The 24,795-nt window shown below is 46.6% G+C and overlaps 1 protein-coding gene across 1 annotated transcript in view; it reads left to right on the top strand.

Moving 5' to 3' along the window:
- LOC137561550 (serine protease inhibitor Kazal-type 1-like) overlaps positions 1–6,127 on the top strand; it is a 43,767-nt gene extending 37,640 nt beyond the window's left edge. Inside the window, exon 6 of the mRNA XM_068272866.1 lies at positions 5,995–6,127. Within this exon, the coding sequence (XP_068128967.1) occupies positions 5,995–6,052 (58 nt within the window). The 3' untranslated portion in view covers positions 6,053–6,127. The remainder of the gene's footprint in view (positions 1–5,994) is intronic.
- The last annotated feature ends 18,668 nt before the right edge of the window (positions 6,128–24,795 follow it).

Raw genomic sequence — 24,795 nt, 5'->3', positions numbered from 1 at the left:
TATATTTTTTATTAATTTGTTATAAACAATATTTTTGAGATTTTATTTCATATTATACAATTATAATGATTATACATAGATTATCGTTTTTAACAAACGTAATTATACGTTTATCTTTCAAAACAGGGAAGATTATCGTTTTCACAATTTGTGATTTCATACACATTATTAAAGGTTTACAATTTGTAAAACATTATTATAAATTAAATACAACACAATATTTTTATAAACGCTATTAGCTCTTATCGTTTACACCACGCGCCATTTTTTTCCCGACGCCCTTTTTGCATGGATGTGGTGTACACACTAGGTAGGGCTGTAGAATAAGTATTCAATAGAGAATTACTGTGTAGTAGGGGGTGGGTAGATTTAGGCTTTAGGCTAGGTTCCCAGTCGCTATTGTGCTGCATTCTCTGTGAGAGCAGGAATGCAATGCAACGGAACGGGTCAGTGGCGTCACATGTTAAGCTTGTGTTGCATCGGGTACAGTGAAGCAAACCGTCATTGAAAAGTATGCTCCTGCTGCCCTGTGAGCATTGCATAGGTGGTGCATTGCAGTAAGCCATGTTACAAAGTGGCCACTGCACTGCAACGCACCACTGTGAACGGTGGCCTTAAAAAAAAAATCCAGTTCAAACTTGCTAAATGATTTTGTTCTCTAATATTCCTTTCTGACCTCCTTAATCCTCTGCCTTAGTAAATAACTTGCCCAGTGCATAGATTTGCAAACTACTGTGGCTTTCTGTACTTTAGGAGTTGCAATTGGCTTCACTGAAATGACTAGGGATGGGACAAGGTCCTTCAGCACCCAAGGCTGAGACACCAAAGTGCGCCCCTCCATCCATCCATCCCTCCCCCCCAGCCGTCACACACTGATTGCTACTAGACTAAGAGGTGCCCCAGGGCCCCCAACCTCCCTAATACCTTAATATCTAGTTATCTGACTTGCAGTCACTGCCATGTATCCCCTTTTCCTATTTCTTTCTGCTTCAAACACAATTGGGAATGACAACTGAATGAATTGTGCGCCCCCTCCTACACTGCGCCCTGAGGCTGGAGCCTCCTTACCCTCTGCCTCGGCCCGGCCCTGCTAGGGATTTTAGCATGGACCCCTTTGCCTATTGCTAAGCATTGCCCTGCCATCTGGGTAGACTACCAGTATACAGATATTCTATAGCCATGATGTGCGGTTGCGGGGCTTGTTGCTTATGTGCTGTCTATTCAAACATCGGTACTGGCCTTTAACCGTGTTTGCACAAATGCTGCACTTGATGCTGTCTCCCATCACCTTGTTTAGTCATGTAGCCAATCAGGCTACACTCCCGCCTGGAGCCCCCCCTTTATAAAAGGCAGGCAGCGTCAGGCATTTCACTCACTCATGTGCCTGCAGTAATTAGAGAAGGGATAGCTGCTGTGCAGAGACTTATAGGGAAAGCTTAATTAGGCTCTTGTAGGCTTCTTAGCTTGCTCCTTGCTGATTCTTATTGCTAAAAAAACATACCCCTCAACAGCTCTTTTGAGAGCTAATGTTCTTGTGATCTATCACAGCCCTGTTAGTCAGTCGCAGCTGGCCTTTGGCCCCTTGGTGGTATAATTACCACTGTGCCAGTGCCAGGTGCACACTATAATACCCATCACTGCATACACCTACCTGTTGTTCACAATGCACCCACCTACCTACGTGAGCGCACACAGTGTCACTGTGCCTGTCCAGTACCTGTCTGTATGTGATAGGTGCACATTATAATACCCATCACTGCATATACCTACTACCTGTTGTTCACTTCAGTGTACCCACCTACCTATGTGAGCACACGCAGTGTCACTGTGCCTGTCCGGCACCTGTCTGTGTGTGACAGGTGCACATTGTAATGCCCATCACTGCATATACCTACCTGTTGTTCACAGTGCACCCACCTACCTATGTGAGTGCACGCAGTGTGATATACCACTCCGTGCATACCTGTTAACTGCACCTGTGTGACTGCACATTGTATTAGTCAAGTCAGTGCATACCTTTTACTTCATCCCCCCGATATGGACAAAACGGACAAAACAGGTAGAGGAAGAGGTAGAGGCAGACCCAGAGTAAGGCCACCCGGCAGGTCTGTGCGAGGTCATGCTGATGTGATTTTGTGTGGCCCTGGCCCAAAGTACAGTGCTCAGAAGAAGACACGTCCCATCAACTCCCAAAATTGTCAGGACGTGGTTGACTATTTAACACAGAACACCTCATCTTCTGCAGCCACCAGCGCTACTACAAGCACCACATCCGCTGCATTTGACAGTTCGCAGGAGTTATTTGGTGGGGAAATCACTGATGCACAGCCATTATTGTTACAACCTGATGAAGGCGCTAAGCAAGTTAAACCACCACCTCATATGTCTGAGTTAGGTGACACTATGGACATAACGTGTGAGGAGGAGGATGATGAAGTACCTGCTGTTGTTACAGTTTTGGAGGTGTCTGAGGCAAACGAAGCTGGGCAGGATGATTATTATGATGGCGATGATATGGATGCCACGTATGTTCCCAATAGAGGAGATGAACAGGGGGACAGTTCAGAGGAGGAGTCAGAGAGGAGTAGGAGGAGATGAGTTCCTGAAAGAAGCAGGGGGAGCTCATCAGAAACAGCTGGTGGCAGTGTCCGGCACCATGTATTGCCACCTATTGACAGCCAGCCCTTCAACGTCAGCTGCTAATGCCACCATAGTGCCATCACCCCAGAGGGGCCCAGCGGTTTGGAATTTTTTTTATGTGTCTGCCATAGATAAGAGCACTGCCATCTGTTCTCTCTGCCTTCAAAAATTGAGCCGGAAAGGGCAACACCCACGTAGGGATAAATGCCTTACGAAGGCACATGGAGAAAAGGCACAAACTCGAATGGGAAGAGCACCAGAGGAAAAGCAGCACACAAAAGAAAAGCCATCCTCCTTCTCCTCTTCCTCCTTCAGGTGCATCATCTTCAGCCTCTTTCTCCCTTGCACCTCCACAATCACAGCCACCCTCCTCCACTCCGCCTCTGACCTTTAGCGGTTCCTGCTTCTCTGCCCACAGCAGCCAGGTGTCTGTGAAGGAAATCTTTGAGCAGAAGAAGCCAATTTCTGCCAGTCCCCCCCCTTGCCCGGCATCCGACAGCTGGCTTGGCAGAAGTGTTATCTCGCCGCTGTTACCATACCAGCTGGTGGATTCTGAGGCCTTCCGTAAATTTGTGGCCATTGGGACAACACAGTGGAAGATACCAGGCCGCAATTATTTCTCTAAAAAGGTGATACCCAAACTGTACCGTGAAGTTGAGAGGCAAGTGGTGTCATCTCTGGCACACAGCATTGGGTCAAGGGTCCACCTGACCACGGATGCCTGGTCTGCCAAGAATGGTCAGGGCAGGTACATAACTTGCACAGCCCATTGGGTCAACCTGGTGACCGATGGCAAGCAGGGAGTACGTGGCTATGCAGCAGACCAACTTGTGACACCTCCACGGCTCACAGGCAGGCCTCCTGCCACCTCCTCTCCTCCTGCTACATCCTCTTCACTGTCATCATCCTCCTCCTCCTTGGCTGAGTGGCAGTTCAACTCTACTGGTGCTGAGATCCCCTCTCCAGCTACACAGCTCCAGCTCCCCAGGGCCTATGCTGCATGCCAGGTACGGTGGTGTTACGCCATCTTAGACATGTCTTGCCTCAAAGCGGAGAGTCACACTGGAGCAGCTCTCCTGGCTGCTCTTAACAAACAGGTGGATCAGTGGCTGACCCCGCACCAGCTGGAGATTGGCAACTTGGTGTGTGACAACAGCAGCAATCTCATTTCCGCTTTGAATTTGGGAAAGCTGATGCATGTACCCTGCATGGCACATGTGCTTAATCTAGTAATTCAAAGATTTGTGCCAAAGTACCCAGGCTTAGAGGATGTCCTGAAGCAGGCCAGGAAGTTGTGTGGGCATTTCAGGCGGTCTTACACGACCATGGCACGCTTTGCCGATATTCAGCGGAGAAACAACTTGCCGGTGATACATCTGATTTGCGATAGCCCGACTCGCTGGAATTCGACCCATCTTATGTTCTCTCGCCTGCTAGAACAGGAGAAAGACGTCACCCAGTACCTCTACAACTACAGTAGAAGGACACAGTCTGGGGAGATGGGACGTTCTGGCCCAACAACTGGACACTCATGCGAAATGCATGCAGGCTCATACGGCTGTTTGAGGAAGTGACCAACCTGGTGAGTCGCAGTGAAGGCACCATCAGAGACTTGATCCCGTACGCTTACTTCCTGGAGCGTGCCATGCGTAGAGTGGTGGATCAAGCTGTGGAGGAGCATGAACAGGAACAGTTATGGGAGGAAGCGTTGTGGGATCAATTCTCATCAGAACCAGATGTTTCCTCAACACCTGCGGCAGCACAGAGGGGGGAGGAGAAGGAGGAAGAGTCGTGTGGGGAGGAGGAGTCAGACTCAGATGATGAGGAAGGTGTTTCTTTGGAAGAGGAGGAGGAGGCGGCAGAAGAACAACCACAGCAGGCGTCGCAGGGGGCTTGTGCTGCTCAATGTTCCCGTGGTATTGTTCATGGCTGGGGGGAGGAGGACTTACCTGACATCACTGAGGAAGAGCAAGAGGAGATGGATAGTATGTCTGGATCCAACTTTGTGCAGATGGCGTTTTTCATGCTGTCCAGCCTGTTGAGGGACCCTCGTATAAAAAAATTCAAGGGGAATGACAATTACTGGGTGGCCACGCTACTAGACCCTCGGTATAGACACAAAGTGGTGGACATGTTACCAACTCACCTGAAGGCAGAAAGGATGCAGCACTTGCAGAACAAGCTGGCAACTATGCTTTACAATGCGTTTAAGGGTTATGTCACAGCCCAACGCAATAATGGTACCACTGCCAGTAATCCTTCTCCCATGTCCACGCAGGCAAGGACAGGACGCTCCAGCAATCTCATGGTGATGTCAAGTTAATTGCCAGTTTTAGAAGTATGGCAAACCAAAAACTTAGCAGAAATAATTCTGTTTTTATGTCTGCCACCTATATAAATAGGCTGCTGTAAGTTATAATTATTTGAAACATAACCAAGCAATCTATGAAATCAAAAGCAACTGATTGTTAATAAACTGAAAAATTAGTCAAAGTTCATCTAATTGTTTGTTAGATATTATACATTTACTTAAAGTGGACCTGAACTCTTGCACAGGGCAGAAGGGGAACAGAGAGAAATGCACCCTGTATGCATTTAGATTGTTTAGCCTGTTTAATTCCCCCTCATTAGTGTCTAATCACAAGTTTTAATTTGATCTCTAGCCTGGGTAACCTGACTGCCACAACAGAGATGGCAGATAAGCTTGTTTGAAAGCACAGGCTCTTAACAATATGTTTGCTTCCATGAATAAGTAAGTAGAATTAGTGCAGATTTATTTTAGAATTTGTATCAGCTGTAACAAAAATGTTTTTTTTTTATATATATATATAAGGGTTATTATGCTGTTTTGTATCTTTTAGAGCAGAGAAGATATTCTGAGTTCAGGTCTGCTTTCACATATTTATACTATAAGATTCTGTAAAAAGTACATTACTTCATTACAACATATAAACATAGTGTAAGGAACACATTCTAAATGGAACTTGAAGTGAGAGGAATGCAGAGGCTGACATCTTCATTCTCTAACAATCTGTGCTGATGCTCTGCCTGAAATATTATAAGTCACTGGCCCAGAATGAGCATGCAGATCAGATGCTTTTACTCTGGTCTGACTCCTCTGGCTGTATGCTTGCTGCAGGTGTGTGACTCAAACAACTAAATATAAAAAGCGGAGCATGACAAGTCAGGCTGTTGGTGTTGTTTTTAAGGTAATGAAAATGGCAGCCAACGTATTCCTCGTACTCCAGGCTCCCCTAAAAAATACACCTTCTGCAAATTAACTATGCCCTTTTAAAATATGTTTACAATCTGTATCACACGTTTAAAATATTCTTGTCTTTGTTTCATCTGTAGGAACCAAGCATTGTACATCAAGGAAAGAGCGGCATGTGAGCAGATAAAGAAAGCATAACTTTGGAAAGAGATGTAAAAAAAAAAAAATGCATTGTGTATCTCTAATAATTTGGAATAAAATATGGAGAGTCAATTTGTGCCGTTGAATTATTTAATGTCCAGGTATATTTCTCCACATGTAAGCTGATAAAGAACACATGCAAATATAGGTGGTTTTGGTTTAAAACACTATGAGCAAATCAATATTTTACCCTTGCTATGAGGGACATCTATGGGTAGCCTGCCATAAATGTACGAGCGACACAACCACTTTCATACACAATATTTCAGGTACAAGGCTGCCACCACCTCTTTTATCCGGGAAAAGAGTGACCCGCTAACTAGTCTGAGCTAAGAAGAAAGGATTAACAATCTATTATTACTGAAACAATACAGTACTTCAGGTAGAGAATCTTCGGAAAGGCTAGGATTCGTCCTGCGGTGCTCAAATCAGGTATGTAGCCAAAAAATGTCCTTAAAGTGGATCCGAGATGAACTTTTACTCATTGCATAATTGTGTTTCTTTCCTACTGTTAATAGGGCATTCCTCAAGCCAAATACTTTTTTGTTTTTGTCTTAATACTCTAATTCCCTATAAACTACACAAGCCTCGCCCACAGGTTTTCAGAGAGCCAAGGCACTTTGACAGTAGCAAGGGCTCATGGGAGCTCAGTCTGGGCAGGAGGAGGGGGAGGTATTACTAGCCAGAGATTTCAGAGGCAGAGGGGAGGAGGGAGGAGGAGGGGGGATTAGGTTTTTTTGATCAAGATGCAGATAAGCCTGCCTCTAATGTTTACAAACAACATGGCTGCTGTCATTGTATCACAGGAATAATCAATAATATTCTATTAAAGCTGTTTGCAGCTAGATTTTCTGTGTAAACGATCTAAACTTTAGATAAGATATATAGACAAGTTACTTGTTATAGTTAGTTTTTCATCTCAGATCCGCTTTAAGTCATTGTTTTTTTTTTTACTCATTATAAATAATTTATATATACAGAAAATTATTATAAGTAATAATTGTGAAGACAGTAGCCACAGTATACAATAAAAGGAAAAACAGTGAAAATTAATACTTGATGATGATCCAGTCTGTGTGAGAGTCCAAGAATCCTTTGTCTTTAAGAACTCGAAATGGAAGATAGCCTTGGATTCTCTCGCTAGCTCCTTAGATAATGGTACAAAAATGGAGAACTGAGCTGCATTTCAGCCCCTCTGCTTTTATAGGATGCTGCTCTGGGGGGTGGACTCAGGCTCTGCCCCCAGGCCCAAGGCTGAGCACCCCCTGACATTTGCGGGGGGGGGGGGAATTCAAATCCAAATATAGGACTTGTCTGTATCTGTAGCAACCCTTGTTTGGAGTATTTGAATAAATTGTTATTGCATCAAATCAACAGTACATGTGTCTGTTTTGGGCTAGTTGGTCCACCACCACAGCCGGAATATTTTAATGTTTTAAGTATCTTTTATCCTACTGGCGCCTCTGTACAACCTTGCAGAATATTCATCGCACACAACTGATAATAGCAAATTCAAAAATCTCAAAGAATATGAATCCCATTAATACCAGACATGGGTAGGGTGTGGAATTCCCTTCATTAAGAAGTTTAATAAAGGGGTTGCTGTTTATATCAGCCCAATGAAAGAGATATGATAATGTTGTCAGGTTACTAGCAATCAAACGATATACTTTTCATATAGGTCACAAGTACAGTGTATCTCAAGAGGCAAAAAATAATGAAATACAGTTATTGAAAACAATTGTCTCCTCTTTGTCTGCCCCTGCGGTGCTTTACGGCTTCCCTGGCAGCAGCAGGGCCAAATGGTCCTTTTCAGGCTAGAGTTCATACTCCTGTGTGAGCTGCCTGACTGAGGGAATGATCTGTTGTTCCAGGTAATTAAAAAACACACTTTGTCATTTGGTGGTAGAATCTTGTATCTAACTTGAATAGACAGACCACAGTGCTAATAGTAGAATATCAGTAAATTTGCCAATATTTTGCTAGTGGCTTTCTCTGGCATCTACATTTTCCTGGCAGGGCCGGACTGGGTCGCCGAGGAGGCGGGAAATGCTCAAGTGGGCCCTTCTGCTACCTCATATATTAAATACAGGGCTGTCCTTGCATGATAATTAGATAAGCCATTTGAGTGTGCCACCAGAAGGGGACACAGAAGGGACAAAGAGAGTGGAGGGAGACAAAGGTGATGAGTGGAGGGGACAAAGAGAGTAGTGGGGGGTAGAGGTGATGAGTGGTGTGGGACACCTCTGTGTCCCCATCCATTTTACATTTCAGCTATCTGAAAAAGAGCCTGCTGAGCAGTACCGCGCATGCGCGCTTTAATCGCACATGCGCAGTACTTTCACGCCGGTGATGACGCGAGGCGGCCGGCGTGGTGACGTCAACCGCGTCAATAGCGGAAGAAGGAGCCCGACACTCGGCCGAGTGTTGCCGGGCTGCCGCCGGGCAGCCATTCCGGAGCGGGGCCTAGGAGAGAAGACAGGACGCCGTCGTGGGACCTCCCGACCAGCACTGGGCTGGAGAAAGCGCCGGGTGAGTACTATTTTCCTTTTTAAGTTGAGCTCGGAGTCCCTTTAATATCCTACCATATTACTATTATTTATGTAGCACTGAAATCTTCTGCAGAACTTTATAGAGTACACAGTCATGTCACTGACTTATCAGTCCCAGGTGCCCTTTTTTCATGTAACCATTCCCAGGACCCTATGCAAAAGTATGACTGAAGTGAGGTGAGGTGTATGGAGGCTGCCATATTTCTTCATAGGGATGGTCAGAAATGGCCATTTCCGATTCCGCAGAAATTCAGATTTCAACAAATGCCCATTTCCGTTTTTTCCATGTTTTTATTTCCATTTTCTGATTTTCGAGGATTATTTTATTAGTCATTTTTTGCATCACAGAATGCAAAATCTGAAAAGAAACATCAGAAAAACGAAAATTGGAAAGTCTTGTGTCTAAAATTACCGCGGTGCAGCTAATCTTGTCAAATTTGATAATAATATCAGAAACACCTACATGCTTGTTCAGGGGCTATGGCTAAAAGTATTAGAGGCGGAGGATCAGCAGGACAGCCAGGCAACTGGTATTGTTTATAAATAAATAAATATGGCAGCTTATATATATCTCTCAATTAATTTGTCCTTTAAAGCACTTCCTGCTGTTTTTAGTCTGCTAATCGAGGCCCGATTTTCTATAGAGCAGCTAATTAGATACTCACATTGCCAGGATCCAGCACTGCATGTACTTACTTCTTCCTGGTCCTGCATTCCATCTCACAGTAACAGCACCACATTCTGTTACTGTGAGATGGAACGCTGGACCAGGAAGAAGTAAGTACATTCGGCACGTGTATCCCTCCCGGCAATATATCTGATTACCCACTCGCATTAAACCGCAACGTCCCACTGTGAATATGCCCTCACTGTATTCATTTTAACATGCTGTGATTTAGGATGGTCGATGGGATGGTAAAAAATCAGAATTGATGGATTATGCAAATAATGTATGCTAATGTATGGAAAGTGAAAACGGACCAGATAATGCCTGCAAAGTTCCCATCTCCGAGGGGGGCTAAGGGTTGGGCATCACCAGGGGGGAGGTTAAGTGTGAGAGTAGGGAGAAATTAGGTCATTGCAAAATATTGGTAAATATTACTGATATCTTACTATTTTAATGAAGCAGTAGAATATCTGTACAATTACCAATATTCTACTACCACTATACTGCCCCATTTTCAACAGGTGCTTTTTCCAAACGTATGCACTGCAGATACCAAGTAGCTAGTAGTATAGCTACAGACTGACCTCAGGGCCCCAATGCGGAATTTGGATTTGGCCCTCCCCCACATTAAATAATGTGCTCCCTCCCACCCCGGATTAGTAGCCAGCTGGGCTCCCCAGTATGGTAGCTAGATGTGCTCTACTCTCCCCCCCCCCCCCCCACCGCTCGTATGGTAGCCAGGTATAGGTGTCTTCAGTATAGCTAACCAGGTATAGATTAACCAGGTGTAGGTGCCCCCAGTATAGGTTAGCCAGGTATAGGTCCCCCAGTATAGGAAGCCCGGTATAGGTGCCCCGATATAGGTAGTCAGGTGGAGGGGGCGCACCGGCGGGCGCATTAACAGCAGCTGAGTGGGTAATCAGATATATTGCCAGGTTCCAACACTGCATGTACTTACTTCTTCCTGGTCCTGCGTTCCATCTCACAGTAACAGCATGCGGTGAAGGAGGAAGTGTTTGAAGTCACGTGAGCGCCGAGTGGAACGCATCGTGGGAGGCGCCGAGGGACGGCCGGAGAAGACGTCAGAAGGGTAAGCTTGATCCTCCGCCCAGCCCGCACAGCACAGCAGTACTGGGTGTCATCCGGATAACTACTATCCGGATCACCCGAAGATTGCCCGCCGCTGCCCAGACACAGCCCGGACTTAGATTTAAGGCGGAGGGGAGCGCAGAGGGGAGAGCCCCGAGGTGAGGGAGGGGGGGGACCCTCCCGGCCGAATTGCTGCATGGCTTTCCCCTCATGCTGCGTCCCCTCCAACCCCCACAAAATGGCCCGGGGGGGGGCCCGCTCAGAAATTCTGCAGGGGGGCCCGGTGGGGCCTAGTTACGCCCCTGCCCCATTCAAAAACAATAAAGTTGTTCAAAAGACTTGTACACACATTCCAACCTGCATGATAGTTGGTCAGAATGATCCTCTGGTTGGATGTGGCAAACAACCTGTTATCAGTTGGTCATCTGGTTGTTTGTCAGCTGTACACACACCCAACTTATCTTCCAACAGACAAGTTCGGAAGATAATTGGACAGATTGTTGGTAGGTGTGTATGAGCCTTCACCGTTTATTGTTTGTTTAAAGAGAATCTGTACCCTAAAATTCTTTCAATAAAAAGCATACCATTCTATTCATTATGTTCTCCTGGGCCCCTCTGCTGTTTCTGCCACTCCCTGCTGCAATACTGGCTTGTAATTGCCAGTTTTAGGCAGTGTTTACAAACAAAAAACATGGCTGCTAACCAGCATGTGATAGGCTGAGAGAAGCTCAGTCTGTGACTCATACAGAGCCCGGAGGGGGCGTGGAGAGGGTGTGTATAACTTCTACCTATCACAGCAGAGCAGCACATTCCTGCCTGAGCCGACAAAGATGACAAAGGAAATAAGATTAGATTATATAACAGAGATAATACAGCCACTGTGCAACTAGGAAAGGCTGCAGTAAGACAGAGTAGACCACATTAGAACAGGTATAGGAACTTATAGGATAGAAAAAATAAGGCTGAAAATGTTGTTACAGAGTCTCTTTAAGGTTTTACTGCAGAGCTAATGACCCTGTGAACTTTCCTGCACTGTTTCATAGTTTAAAATATAGAGTATCGTTTGTAAACTGCAAATATTAGAGAATGATGCAATGTTATAAAAAAGCTATATAACTGAAAATAAAAAAAATATTAGACTATTTTCTTTGCTACTAATGTTCTATTAATTATTCGTACTACACATACAATTCATTATGTCATACTTTTTTTTCGCTTCAGTGTCACTTTAAGGCTACTGAAAGCCATGAGAAAGTACGCTGTTTATGTGGAGAAAAGGAAATAAAGCTCATCAGTCTTTAATTCATATCCTTAGTACCAGAAATTACTATAGTTGAAGTCTCAAAAGGTTATGATTTCCAAGAAGTCATAGAATAAATATTGTTCTAATTAAAACTGTGTTTCTTAGTTACCTAGCTATAGGATTTCACTTACTCATATATATGCATTACGAGGGAGAGAAAAATACAAAGGCTTATTATATTGTGAATAGATCTGAACAATAAAAGATCTGTGTAGCATTATCTCTAGTGAAGTGGTGGTTGTTATATTAGGTAGATATTATTCGTGAAGCGGTTTTGTGGTTCTGGCATAAAATATTTAGCAAAAGACAAACATACCTCTTTGATAAACATGGAGCCATTGCTTTAAAAGCATCTTCTCCAGGCAAACCATAAAAAATGCATGCTATACCCATGTATGTACACTGTTCAAAAAATAAAGGGAACACAACAATAAGACAGCCTAGATCTGAATGAATGCAATATTCTTATTGAATACTTAGTTCTTTACATAGTTGAACATGCTGACAATAAAATCACACAAAAATGATCAATGGAAATCAAATTTATAAACCCATGGATGTCTGGAATTGGAGTCACTTAAAATTAAAGTGGAAAAACACTACAGGCTGATCCAAGTTTGATGTAATGTCCTTAAAACAAGAACAAATGAGTCTCAGTAGTGTGTGTGGCCTCCACGTGCCTGTATGACCTCCCTATAACGCCTGGGCATACTCCTGATAAGGTTGCGGATGGTCTCCTGAGGGATCTTCTCCCAGATCTGGACTAAAGGGGCCCATACACCTAACGATTTTCCCGCCGATATACAGCAGATTCGATCACTGTGATCGAATTTGCTGTGAAATCGTTGCGCAAACGATTGATTTCCGTCCAAAATCAATCGTTCCCGTCGATTCCCGTCGAGCCGTCCGTGCGGAAGATTTTTCTTGATCGCCGGCGGGTCAGGAGTGCGTCAATAGAGGCATTCGAATGCCCGACGACCGACGCAATACAGCGGCAATACATTACCCGCTGTCACCGATGTCTTCTTCTCCGGTGGGTTCCTCGTTCCAGTCCGGCTGGCTTCACTTCCTGTCCCGGCAGGAACTTTAAACAGTAGAGCACCCTCTACTGTTTAAACTTCCCCGGACAGAAAGAAGTGAAGCCAGCCGGACCGGAACGACGAACCCAGTGGACAAAAAGACATCGGTGACAGCGGGGACTTGCGCCGGCGGAGCAGGTAATGTATGCGGGGGGAGGGGGGAGGCAGCGGCAGCAACACCCCAGATTGTGATCGGTTTCATGCTGAAATCGATTCACAATCTGTTTGCAGTAAAGGCAGCCATACAATCCCTCTCTGATCAGATTCGATCAGAGAGGAATCTATCTGTTGGTCAAATCTGATGGCAAATCGACCAGTGTATGGCCACCTTTAAGCATTTACCAACTCCTGGACAGTCCGTGGCGTTGGTGGATGGAGCGAGACATGATGTCCCAGAGGTACCTCTGGAAAGCACATGGATGCCCCCCGAAAGAAATGGCACCCCACACCATTACTGACCCACTGAAAAAGCAATCATGAACATTCTCCATGACGTCACCAGACTCTGTCACGTGCTCAGTGTGAACCTGCTGTAATGTGTGAAGAGCACAGAGCCAGTGGCGAATTTGCCAATCTTGGTGTTCTCTGACAAATCCTAAACGTCCTGCACAGTGTTGGACTGTAAGCACAACCTTCCCTGTGGACGTTGAGCCCTCATACCCAGGGGCGCCGCTAGGCATAAAGCAGACCACGCGGCCGCTTGGGGCCTCAAGATCTTAGGGGCCTCGGCGGCTCCGTGACGTCGGCGTGACGTCACTGTTTTCCCACAGCCCCGCGGGGCTGGCAGAGCAGAGCAGGGCTACGGTAAGATGGCCACCGCCGAAGCCCTGCTCTGGAGACTATTTATGTCTCCAGTACAGGGCTTCGGGTGGCCATCTTCCCGTAGCCCTGCATTCAATCAGCGCGGGAGATTGGAGGAGGGAGGGAGCTCCGTGGGAACTGCGCGCCTGAGGAGCCGGCCAGGAGATGGGGAGAGAAGACTTCTGCCAGTGCCAGGTGAGTAAATTCTTTTCTTTTTGCAGCCCTAATTGCGTTTATCTGCTGAAAATGTGCCCTAATTGCGTTTATCTGCTAAAAATGTGCCCTAATTGCGTTTTATATCTGCTGAAAATGTGACCTAATTGCGTTTGATTTCTGCTGAAAATGTGGCCCTAATTGCATTTGATTTCTGCTGAAAATGTGGCCCTAATTGCGTTTGATTTCTGCTGAAAATGTGCCCTAATTGCATTTGATTTCTGCTGAACTGTGCCCTAATTGCGTTTGATTTCTGCTGAAAATGTGGCCCTAATTGCGTTTGATTTCTGCTGAACTGTGCCCTAATTGCGTTTGATTTCTGCTGAAAATGTGCCCTAATTGCGTTTGATTTCTGCTGAAAATGTGCCCTAATTGCGTTTGATTTCTGCTGAAAATGTGCCCTAATTGCGTTTGATTTCTGCTGACAATGTGCCCTAATTGCATTTGATTTCTGCTGAAAATGTGCCCTAATTGCATTTGATTTCTGCTGAAAATGTGCCCTAATTGCGTTTGATTTCTGCTGAAATGTGGCCCTAATTGCGTTTGATTTCTGCTGAAAATGTGCCCAAGTTGCGTTTGATTTCTGCTGAAATGTGGCCCAAATTGCGTTTGATTTCTGATGAAAATGTGCCCAAATTGCGTTTGATTTCTGCTGAAAATGTGCCCAAATTGCGTTTGATTTCTGCTGAAATGTGGCCCAAATTGCGTTTGATTTCTGCTGAAATGTGGCCCAAATTGCGTTGGATTTCTGCTGAAATGTGGCCCAAATTGCGTTTGATTTCTGCTGAAATGTGGCTTAAATTCTGTTTGTTTTCTGTTGAAATGTTGCACAAATTGCATTTGTTTTCTGTTGAAATGTTGCACAAATTGCGTTTGTTTTCTGCTGAAATGTTGCACAAATTGCGTTTTTATTTTCTGGTGTCTGGGGTAACTGTTGCTGCATTTATTATTTAATGGTCATAGTTGGCTATATTTGCTGTGCTATGGTTAAGCTTCGCCCATACAATGTCATGGCCACGCCCATCTGCCGGCGCGGCGCGCTGCGCGCGCCTCAATCACCCCCACATCCATTTTTCCCCACAAACAGCCCCGCCCCAATCCGCCCTCCCACTCCACCCACATGTCATGGCCACGCCCACTTATGCCGGATAGCCACACCCATTTTTCGCCTAGGGCCACTTACTACAGTCCACTTGGGGCCACAAAAACCTTAGCTGCACCCCTGCTCATACCACCCTCATGGAGTCTGTTTCTGACCATTTCAGCAGACACATGCACATTTGTGGCCCGCTGGAAGTCATTTTGCAGGGCTCTGGCAGTGCTGCTCCTGTCCCTCCTAGCACAAAGGCGGAGGTAATGGTCCTGCTGCCCTCCTATGGTAGGGTGACCATATTTTGATTTCCAAAAAAGAGGACGATCACAACAGCATGTGGGTGTGGTCATGGGCGTGGCCAAATATACAAGACCTTAGCAGTGTGCTGTCCAACTTCGCGGGCATGGAGGGACGTTTGTTTTTTCCACAAATTTCCCCATAAATGGAATCAGATTGGCAGCATATTTCTCTACAAATGCAATGAGATTGGCAGCAGATTTCCCCACAAATGCAATCTTATTGGCAGCAGATTTCCCCACAAATGCTATAAGATTGGCAGCAGATTTCCCCACAAATGCTATGAGATTGGCAACAGATTTCCCCACAAATGCAATCTTATTGGCAGCAGATTTCCCCACAAATGCTATGAGATTGGCAGCAGATTTCCCCACAAATGCTATGAGATTGGCAACAGATTTCCCCACAAATGCAATCTTATTGGCAGCAGATTTCCCCACAAATGCTATAAGATTGGCAGCAGATTTCTCCACAAATGCTATGAGATTGGCAGCAGATTTCCCCACAAATGCTATAAGATTGGCAGCACATTTCCCCACAAATGGGAGATTGGCAGCACATTTCCCCACAAATGCTATGAGATTGGCAGCACATATCCCCACAAACATATATTTACAGTACAGTGAGGGTCTCAGCAATATATTATACATGTGTATACCAGAAGGGCAGTCCCGCCACGTGCATACATAAATGGAGGTATCTACAAATACACATCTATATTTATATGGGGATGGTCTCACCAACTCCGCTGCAGCTTCTTCCATCACTTCTCTTCTCATACCAGCGCAACCTAACCCGCTACCGTACAGACCGCCTCTCCAACCGCTGTCTGCGTCCCGCCTCCTTCGCAGTGGCGTACCTAGGGTATTTGACACCCGGTGCTGATTATTCAGATAGCACCCTCCGCCCACCCCTCCCCACCAAAAAAGGAAAGAGTGAGAGTGACAGCTACCACTATCCAATATGGCTATGGACTCAATTGTGAACTGCTCTGAGGGAAATGTCTATGTACTCTGTAAAGTGCTGAGGAGAAAGATATCCCTGCTATATAAATACATAATAATAATATGGTAAGAGGTTAGGCCATGACAGGATTAGACTGTGAGCTCCGTGGAGGACTGTCAGTGACATGACTATGTACTCCGTAAAGTGCTGCAGAAGATGTCTGTGCTATATAAATACACAATAATATGGTAGAGACATTAGACTTTGATTATGGAAAGATTTGATTATGAGCTCCTCTGAGTAGAGTCAGTGACATTACTTTGTATTCTGTAAAGTGATGCAGAAGATGCCAGTGCTATATAAATACATAAGAATAATATGGTAGTACATTAGACCATGACTATGGTAGTAGTAGATTGTGAGCTCCTCTGAGGACAGTTGGTAACATGACTATGTACTCTGTAAAGTGCTGCATAAGATGTCAGTGAGGTGAAAGCAGGGAAGGGTGGTATAAGAGGTGGCAAGTGGGGAGGGTGGCAGATAGGAGACAGCAGGGGAGGGGAGGGTAGTATAGAGGTGACAAGAGGGGAGGGTGGCAGAGGGGGTTAGCAGTGGAGGGGAGCATGGCATAGAAGTGGCAGGTGGGGAGGGTGGCAGATAGGAGACAGCAGGGGAGGGGAGGGTAGTATAGAGGTGACAAGAGGGGAGGGTGGCAGAGGGGGTTAGCAGTGGAGGGGAGGGTGGCATAGAAGTGGCAGGTAGGGAGGGTGGCAGATAGGAGACAGCAGGGGAGGGGAGGGTAGTATAGAGGTGACAGGAGGGGAGGGTGGCAGAGGGGGTTAGCAGTGGAGGGGAGGGTGGCATAGAAGTGACAGGAAGGGAGGGTGGCAGAGAGGAGACAACAGGCGACGGAAGGATGGTATAGAGGTGACAGGTGGGTAGGATGGCAGAGAGGGGTCAGCAGGGGAGAGGGTGATGGGAGGGAAGGATGGCAGAAAGGTGGCAGAGAGGGGTCAGCAGGGGAGAGGGTGATGGGAGGGAAGGATGGCAGAAAGGTGGCAGAGAGGGGTCAGCAGGGGAGAGGGTGATGGGAGGGAAGGATGGCAGAAAGGTGGCAGAGAGGGGTCAGAAGGGGAGGGCAGTATACAGGTGACAGGAGGGGAGGGTGGCAGAGAGGGTCAGCAGGGGAGGGGAGGCTGGTATAGAGGGGACAGGGGGAGGCAGTGAGGGGAGAGGAGGGGAGGGTAGCAAAGAAGAGACAGCAGGCAAGGAAAGGGTGGTAGAGAGCTAGCAGCAGGGGAGGGTGACAGCAGGAAGATAAATTACAGCAAGCTGCTAAAAGTGAGGGGAGAGAGTGGCATTTGGCAGAGAGGTGACTGGCTGCAGCCTGCTGAGGGTGAGGAAAGGGTCTGTTAGAGTAGGAAGGGTTGAGGAGTCAGGACAAAAGAGCAATAAAAGTTGGTAGGATAGTCAGGAGCTGCAGCAAATAATACCTGACATCTAATCCTCCAGCACCCTGCAGCGTGTGCCCTATAAGTTCTCCTCCCCGTGCACTTAGCTTGTTGCACAGGGAAAGCATCATTGCGGGGGAGGGAGGGGGATCAGCAAGTTACACTGACAGCCCTGCTTGTGACTGCTCTAGTCAGTTCAGCACTCACCCTCGAGTCTGCACAGGCATGTAACAGCTGCTGTGGGAGTTTTAAAAGTTGTTGCTGCAGCTTTTAGGAGTGAGGACTGCCAGCTCCCCTCTCCCCTTGCACGCAGAAAAGACCAACCTAACCCCCATCCCCCTCACTCATTCACCGTGAGCCCCCATCTCCCATGTGCAGAGCGCAGCTTAAAATGATACACTCTCTCCCACCTGGAGCTGAAGTTTTCTCTGTGATGATCGTGCCTGTTCTTCATCAGCCGTGCGCTCTCTGCCTGCTCTCCCTGCACGTCCAGGGTAATCACGTGGCATGCAGAGAATGTGGAGAGAGCAGCCGCTAGTGATGAAGATGGACGATGATCGGAGAGAACATCAGGGGTAGGTGATGGAGTTTGTATCATTTGAGCCGCACACTGCGCTCTGCAAATAGGAGAGACACAGGAGGGGAGGCATGGGAGGAATGAAGTCGGGCCCCTTCTCCGCATCTGCAGATTCCTCTCTACATATATTGCCCTGACATCAGGACTGCACTTCTGCCTGCCTAGGTGTCAGCCCCTAGCCATGGTGACACCCAGAGCGATCCGCCCTCTGCGCACGCCCCTAGAGACACCACTGCTGGCCGCAGCAGCCAATCAGCGCCTCCACACTGTAGTCTCAGTCTCCGGCTCTTTAGAAGAATCGGCTCTTCCTTGTGCTTGGCCGCTCGGCTCACTTTAAAGAGCCGGCTCGTGTTCGGCTCCGAACGGCTCTCTTCTTCCCCGGACATTTCAAAAAACCGGCCGGATGCCCCAGACAGGTCTAAAAAAGAGGACCTGTCCGGGGAAAAGAGGACGCATGGTCACCCTATCCTATGGCCTCCTCCACATCTCCTGATGTACCGGCCTGTATCCTGGTAGCGCCTCCATGCTCTGGACATTACGCTGACAGACACAGCAAACCTTGCCACAGCTCGCATTGATGTGCTATCCTGGTTGAGCTGCACTACCTGAGCCACTTGTGTGGGTTGTAGACTCTGTCTCATGCTACCACTATAGTGAAATCAACGCCAGCATTTAAAAGTGACCAAAACATTAGCCAGAGCCACTCCTTTATTGGGGATATCTTGCTAATTGCCCATAATTTCCACATGTCTATTACCATTTGCACAACAGCATGTGGAACTGATTATCAATTAGCGTTGCTACCTAAGTGGATAGTTTGATTTCACAGAAGTGTGATTGACTTGGAGTTACATTGGCCCTGAGAAAACTCACAAAGGTGAAAAAGTGAATTGCATATGGCCTATTGTGTTGTTTAAGTGTTCCCTTTATTTATTTATTTTGAGCAGTGTATTATCTGATGCAATGCACCACATTATGTCAATGTGAAAGATAAAGGGCTTTATGCTACAGGGAATCTTCTACATGTGACAGTTGCATGAATTACAAGTAACAGTTTGCCAGATCAGACATCTTTCTTGTTACAAGAGTTTCTTAAAGGACCACTCCCACGAATCAATACATTTTTAACCATCCAACAGTATATATATATATATAGTATATATGAGTCTTGCTGTGTCATTTTTTTAATTTTATTTTGTGATGTCCCTTTAATTTACTGTTTGCCACTGAAATCGGAGTCCGTCAGTCCCTTGCATAACGTTGACAGACTTTTGTATTTAATAAACATTGCAGGGGGAGTCTTTGCAGTATTTGGTAGAAAAAAGACGAGATGGTTTTGCCCTGCAATCCCAACTGTGAAGATCATTGCGCTCGTGCTTACCCCTCAGCAGTAGCCGTTATTTAGAAGGACCCCTCCGCAGGCTTTTAGGGAGGCAGCTGTCAGCGCAGACTTTGCTGCGCAATGAGCCGCTCTCCCTCTACCTTGATTCGCCTGCGGGTCTGCCAATGCCAATGATGACGTGTAGAGGAGCTGAGTGACTCTGCGGTGGCAGAGTCAGTATGGGCTTCCCTCTGTCTATCGCCGTGGCTCACGTCCTTATGACGTGCGGCGTAATGAGCGCAGAGCTCGCTCTGCTGTACTGGCAGAGCATACAGCTTCTGTCTATCGCCACGCCTCCAGCCCTGATGACGTCGTCATTGGCAGACCCGCAGGCGAATCAAGATACAGGGAGAGCGGCTCATTGCGCAGCAAAGTCTGCGCTGACAGCTGCCTCCCTAAAAGCCTGCGGAGGGGTCCTTCTAAATAACGGCTACTGCTGAGGGGTAAGCACGAGCACAGTGATCTTCACAGTTGGCATTGCAGGGCAAAACCATCTCGTCTTTTTTCTACCAAACCCTGCAAAGGCTCCCCCTGCAATGTTTATTAGATACAAAAGTCCGTCAACGTTATGCAAGGGACTGACGGACTACGATTTCAGTGGCAAACAGTAAATTAAAGGGACATCAAAAAATGACACAGCAAGGCTCTTAAATACTATATATATACTGTTGGATGGTTAAAAATGTATTGATTTGTGGGAGTGGTCCTTTAAAGTAGCATAAAATGTGCAAATGTACTGAGTATCAGTGGTGCTTGGATGTTCCGATCCACAAATTTGGCATGATTGGTTCTGTATTTTGATACGTGTCCACTCCACAATGTGTATTTTCGGTCATGAATGACGCAATCACGGCCGGATCCGGATCTTCTTTTAACGTTAATAGCAAAACCCCCATACATGCTACAATCCCCCAAATTGCATGGATTATCAAGGTGATAAGGGGCTACAACTTAAACAAAAAAAAAATAATTTTTTGTTTTTGAGAAAATGTATTTTAAAGTGAAATCAACACTTTAAATGGGGCTAATAGTTGGTAATAAGTGGTTTTAAACAGGGAAATACACGTTAAGCAATCACAGAGGTGAAGGTGAGTCCCAATGGCACTTGGCGGTGATGGTACAACTGGAGGAGGATGAGTGGCTGACTTTTTTTTTTTTGCAGTGAGCAGAGTACAACGTAACTGAAGGGTATCACTGGCTAATGAGATGAATAATACCAGTGAGCAGTGAGCACAGTACAACGTAACTGAAGGGTATCACTGGCTAATGAGATGAATAATACCAGTGAGCAGTGAGCACAGTACAACGTAACTGAAGGGTATCAATGGCTAATGAGATGAATAATACCAGTGAGCAGTGAGCACAGTACAACGTAACTGAAGGGTATCACTGGCTAATGAGATGAATAATACCAGTGAGCAGTGAGCACAGTACAATGTAACTGAAGGGTATCACTGGATAATGTGATGAATAATACCAGTGAGCAGTGAGCACAGTACAATGTAACTGAAGGGTATCACTGGCTAATGAGATGAATAATACCAGTGAGCAGTGAGCACAGTACAACGTAACTGAAGGGTATCACTGGCTAATGAGATGAATAATACCAGTGAGCAGTGAGCACAGTACAACGTAACTGAAGGGTATCACTGGCTAATGAGATGAATAATACCAGTGAGCAGTGAGCACAGTACAATGTAACTGAAGGGTATCACTGGCTAATGAGATGAATAATACCAGTGAGCAGTGAGCACAGTACAACATAACTGAAGGGAATCACTGCCAAATGAGATGAATAATACCAGTTAGCAGTGAGCACAGTACAATGTCACTCACAAAACTTACTGAATGAACAGCAGTTGCAGTGTGACTGTCTGTAAGTAGTAGCTGAAGTGTATGACTGGCTAATGAGCTGAATACAAGTGAGCAGTACTATCACTCTGAACCTGCCTGCCTGCACTAAACAAACTAATCTCCGGTACACTCTGACTATACTGACTACACCTAACTTCAGCAAAGCCTCACTGGCTAGCTAACTGAATACAAGTGTAGTATAAGAGCACTGTTAGGAGTAAAAATGCTCGGCTTTTCACACAAAAATGCACTTGCTGAAGCAACAATGGCCTGGAAATGATCCTCTCAGTGCCACAGTCTCAGCAAGGATGGAGCTTTTCATCATGGCCGCTACTTTATATACCGGAAGGGAGGGCATAGCCTCCCCTCCTATGATTGGTTGCTAGGGCCTTCCTGGGGGCCTCTGATTGGCCAAGGGAAGTCACTTACACCTACTTCCGCTTATCACAACCTAACCACAGCTTCTGCGCCGTTTTCACGAGCGCGAATGCATTCGGATGTACGCATTCACGGTCTGCCGAAGCGGATTTTAGTGATTGAAAATTGATCCATGGCGACGAATACCCGTGGCGGATAGCGTAAAAATGGTTGTGAAATCATGTAAAATTGTGATCATGACCTATATCCGAGCACCACTGCTGAGTATAAAACTATGTGGGGAGACATATAGAAGACCCTTCATATTACTGCCTTGTATTTTTAGTGCTGTGTTTCTGAAATCACCAGATACCAGTTACTCTACACCACGCCTGGATTTACCTCACAGGAGCCTATAGGCACAGATGTCCTGGCACCCTAGACTTCTCCCTCCATAAACCTACCCCCGCCAAACCGCATTGCAAGTGTGCTGGCCTTCACAGCTGTCATTTCTCCATTATTTCCTTTGCCCCTCATAGGTAGCTACAGGTGCCTTGGCATTAGGTAGCCAGAATTACCCTCAGTATTAAGTATCTAGCGGTGCCCCTGACTGAAGGGAGATATTGCCAGTGGAATGCCAGGAGCTGGGTGAGTAACCTCTCATTTACACTCTCATCAGGACTCTACATAGGGAAGGAGGGAGGAAGGAAATAAGGGAGGGGAGGGAGACACCTTTCCACCATCAGGCACCTGTAGGAACGTGCCTACGGTGCCTTATGGTAAATCTGGCCCTACTCAACATAGATTCTCTGAGAATGCTTTATTTTAAAGGGATGGGCTTTGTTCCCTGCAAACATTCGCTAGTGCTGTACACAAACTAAACTCGTCAGAGGTATCCGCTAAAGAACGACTGCCAAGAATCTTGTGTGTGTTCTATGTACAGTGATTCCAACGTCTTCGGCACGCTGTGGATTGTCTTGTCTAAATGCTGCTTGACTTCATGGGGCTGGAGGAAGCCCCAGGTAAGCATAAATACACCATATGCTGCCATGCCATCTCAGGTACCCTTTAAAAGGAAATAAACATGTCAGCCTGAGGATCCCTTTAAATTTGCCATCGTTATTAAAGCGGACCTGAACTCAGTAAATCCTCTCTGCTCCAAGAGATACACAACAGCATAATAACCTTTAAAGGGAAGGTCCGAGGTGATTAAAAAAACAAAAATCGACTTACCCGGGGCTTCCACCAGCCCCTGGCAGCTGTCCTGTGCCCTCACCACAGCTCAGCATCTAGCCGGTGGCCCAGGTTCCTCTCCAGTGCAGTTGCCTACCTCGGCATGCCGGCATCTACTGCGCCTGCGTGAGAGCCACTCGGGGTCACGCTGACATGGTCTGGAGTGTGCGGCGCAGGTGCAGTAGTTCTGCGCCTGTGCAGCACACTCCAGATGACATCAGCGCACAGGAGCAGTAGATGCCCATCAGCTTCTGCACCGGAAGAGCCGGGACAGGACCTCCAGGCCACTGACTGGGAGCGGAGCTGCAGCGAGGGGCACAGGACAGCTTCAAGGGGTAAGTAAATCTTTGTAAATGTTTTTTAATTCCCTCGGATATGTCCTTTAACCACCCTGGCGTTCTGATTAAATCGCCAGGGTGGCTGCGGGAGGGTTTTTTTTAAATAAAAAAAAAACTATTTCATGCAGCCAACTGAAAGTTGGCTGCATGAAAGCCCACTAGAGGGCGCTCCGGAGGCGATCTTCCGATCGCCTCCGGCGCCCAGAATAAACAAGGAAGGCCGCAATGAGCGGCCTTCCTTGTTTTGCTTATATCGTCGCCATAGCGACGAGCGGAGTGACGTCATCGACGTCAGCCGACGTCCTGACGTCAGCCGCCTCCGATCCAGCCCTTAGCGCTGGCCGGAACTTTTTGTTCCGGCTACGCTGGGCTCAGGCGGCTGGGGGGACCCTCTTTCGCCGCTGCTCGCGGCGAATCGCCGCAGAGCGGCGGCGATCAGGCAGCACACGCGGCTGGCAAAGTGCCGGCTGCGTGTGCTGCTTTTTATTTCATTCAAATCGGCCCAGCAGGGCCTGAGCGGCAGCCGCTGGCGGTGTTGGACGAGCTGAGCTCGTCCAGACCGCTCAGCTGGTTAAACAAAAAAGCATTTCTTTATTACGGCTGATACAAATCCTAAAATAAATCTACACTATTTCTCCTTCCTGATTCATGGAAGCAGATATATTGTTAAAGGGATACTGTAGGGGGGGTCGGGGGAAAATGAGTTGAACTTACCTGGAGCTTCTAATGGTCCCCCACAGACATCCTGTGCCCACGCAGCCACTCACCGATGCTCTGGCCCCGCCTCTGGTTCACTTTTGGAATTTCAGACTTTAAAGTCTGAAAATCACTGCGCCTGCGTTGCCGTGTTCTCGCTCCCGCTGATGTCACCAGGAGCGTACTGCGCAGTCGCAGACCATACTGGGCCTGCGCAGTACGCTCCTAGTGACATCAGTGGGAGTGAGGACACGGCAACGCAGGCGCAGTGGTTTTCAGACTTTAAAGTCTGAAATTCCAGAAGTGAATCGGAGGCGGGACCGGAACATCGGTGAGCGGCTGCGTGGGCACAGGATGTCTGCGGGGGACCATTAGAAGCCCCGGGTAACTTCAACTCATTTTCCCCCGACCCTCTACAGTATCCCTTTAATGGCCTGTGCTTTCAAATGAGATCTGCCATCTGAAATCTTTGCCGTGGCAATCATGTGACACAGGGGAGAGATCAAATTAAAACTTGTTATTAGACATAAATGAGGAGGAATTAAACAGGCTAAACTCTTTAAATACATACAGGGTACATTTCTCTGTTTTCCTTCTGTCCTGTGCAAGAGTTCAGGTCCACTTTAAATTATCATATCAATAACAGCACAAACTGTAAACACATATTTAAAACTTAATTATGGTGTAACATTATCACATGGCATGATGTAATTTAAACACTTATCTCAGAATAAGGACGTGTGCATGGAAGGTCTGCCTCTGTGAAAACTGTATAAAGGATCCCAGTGCCAGATTTGTGAAGCAGACCGACGCA

Source organism: Hyperolius riggenbachi, chromosome 3 (assembly GCF_040937935.1).
Source record: "Hyperolius riggenbachi isolate aHypRig1 chromosome 3, aHypRig1.pri, whole genome shotgun sequence".
Classification (NCBI taxonomy): Eukaryota; Metazoa; Chordata; class Amphibia; order Anura; family Hyperoliidae; genus Hyperolius; species Hyperolius riggenbachi.
The sequence above is the reverse complement of the archived record's forward strand: the minus strand, read 5'-3'. Positions and strand labels throughout refer to the sequence as shown.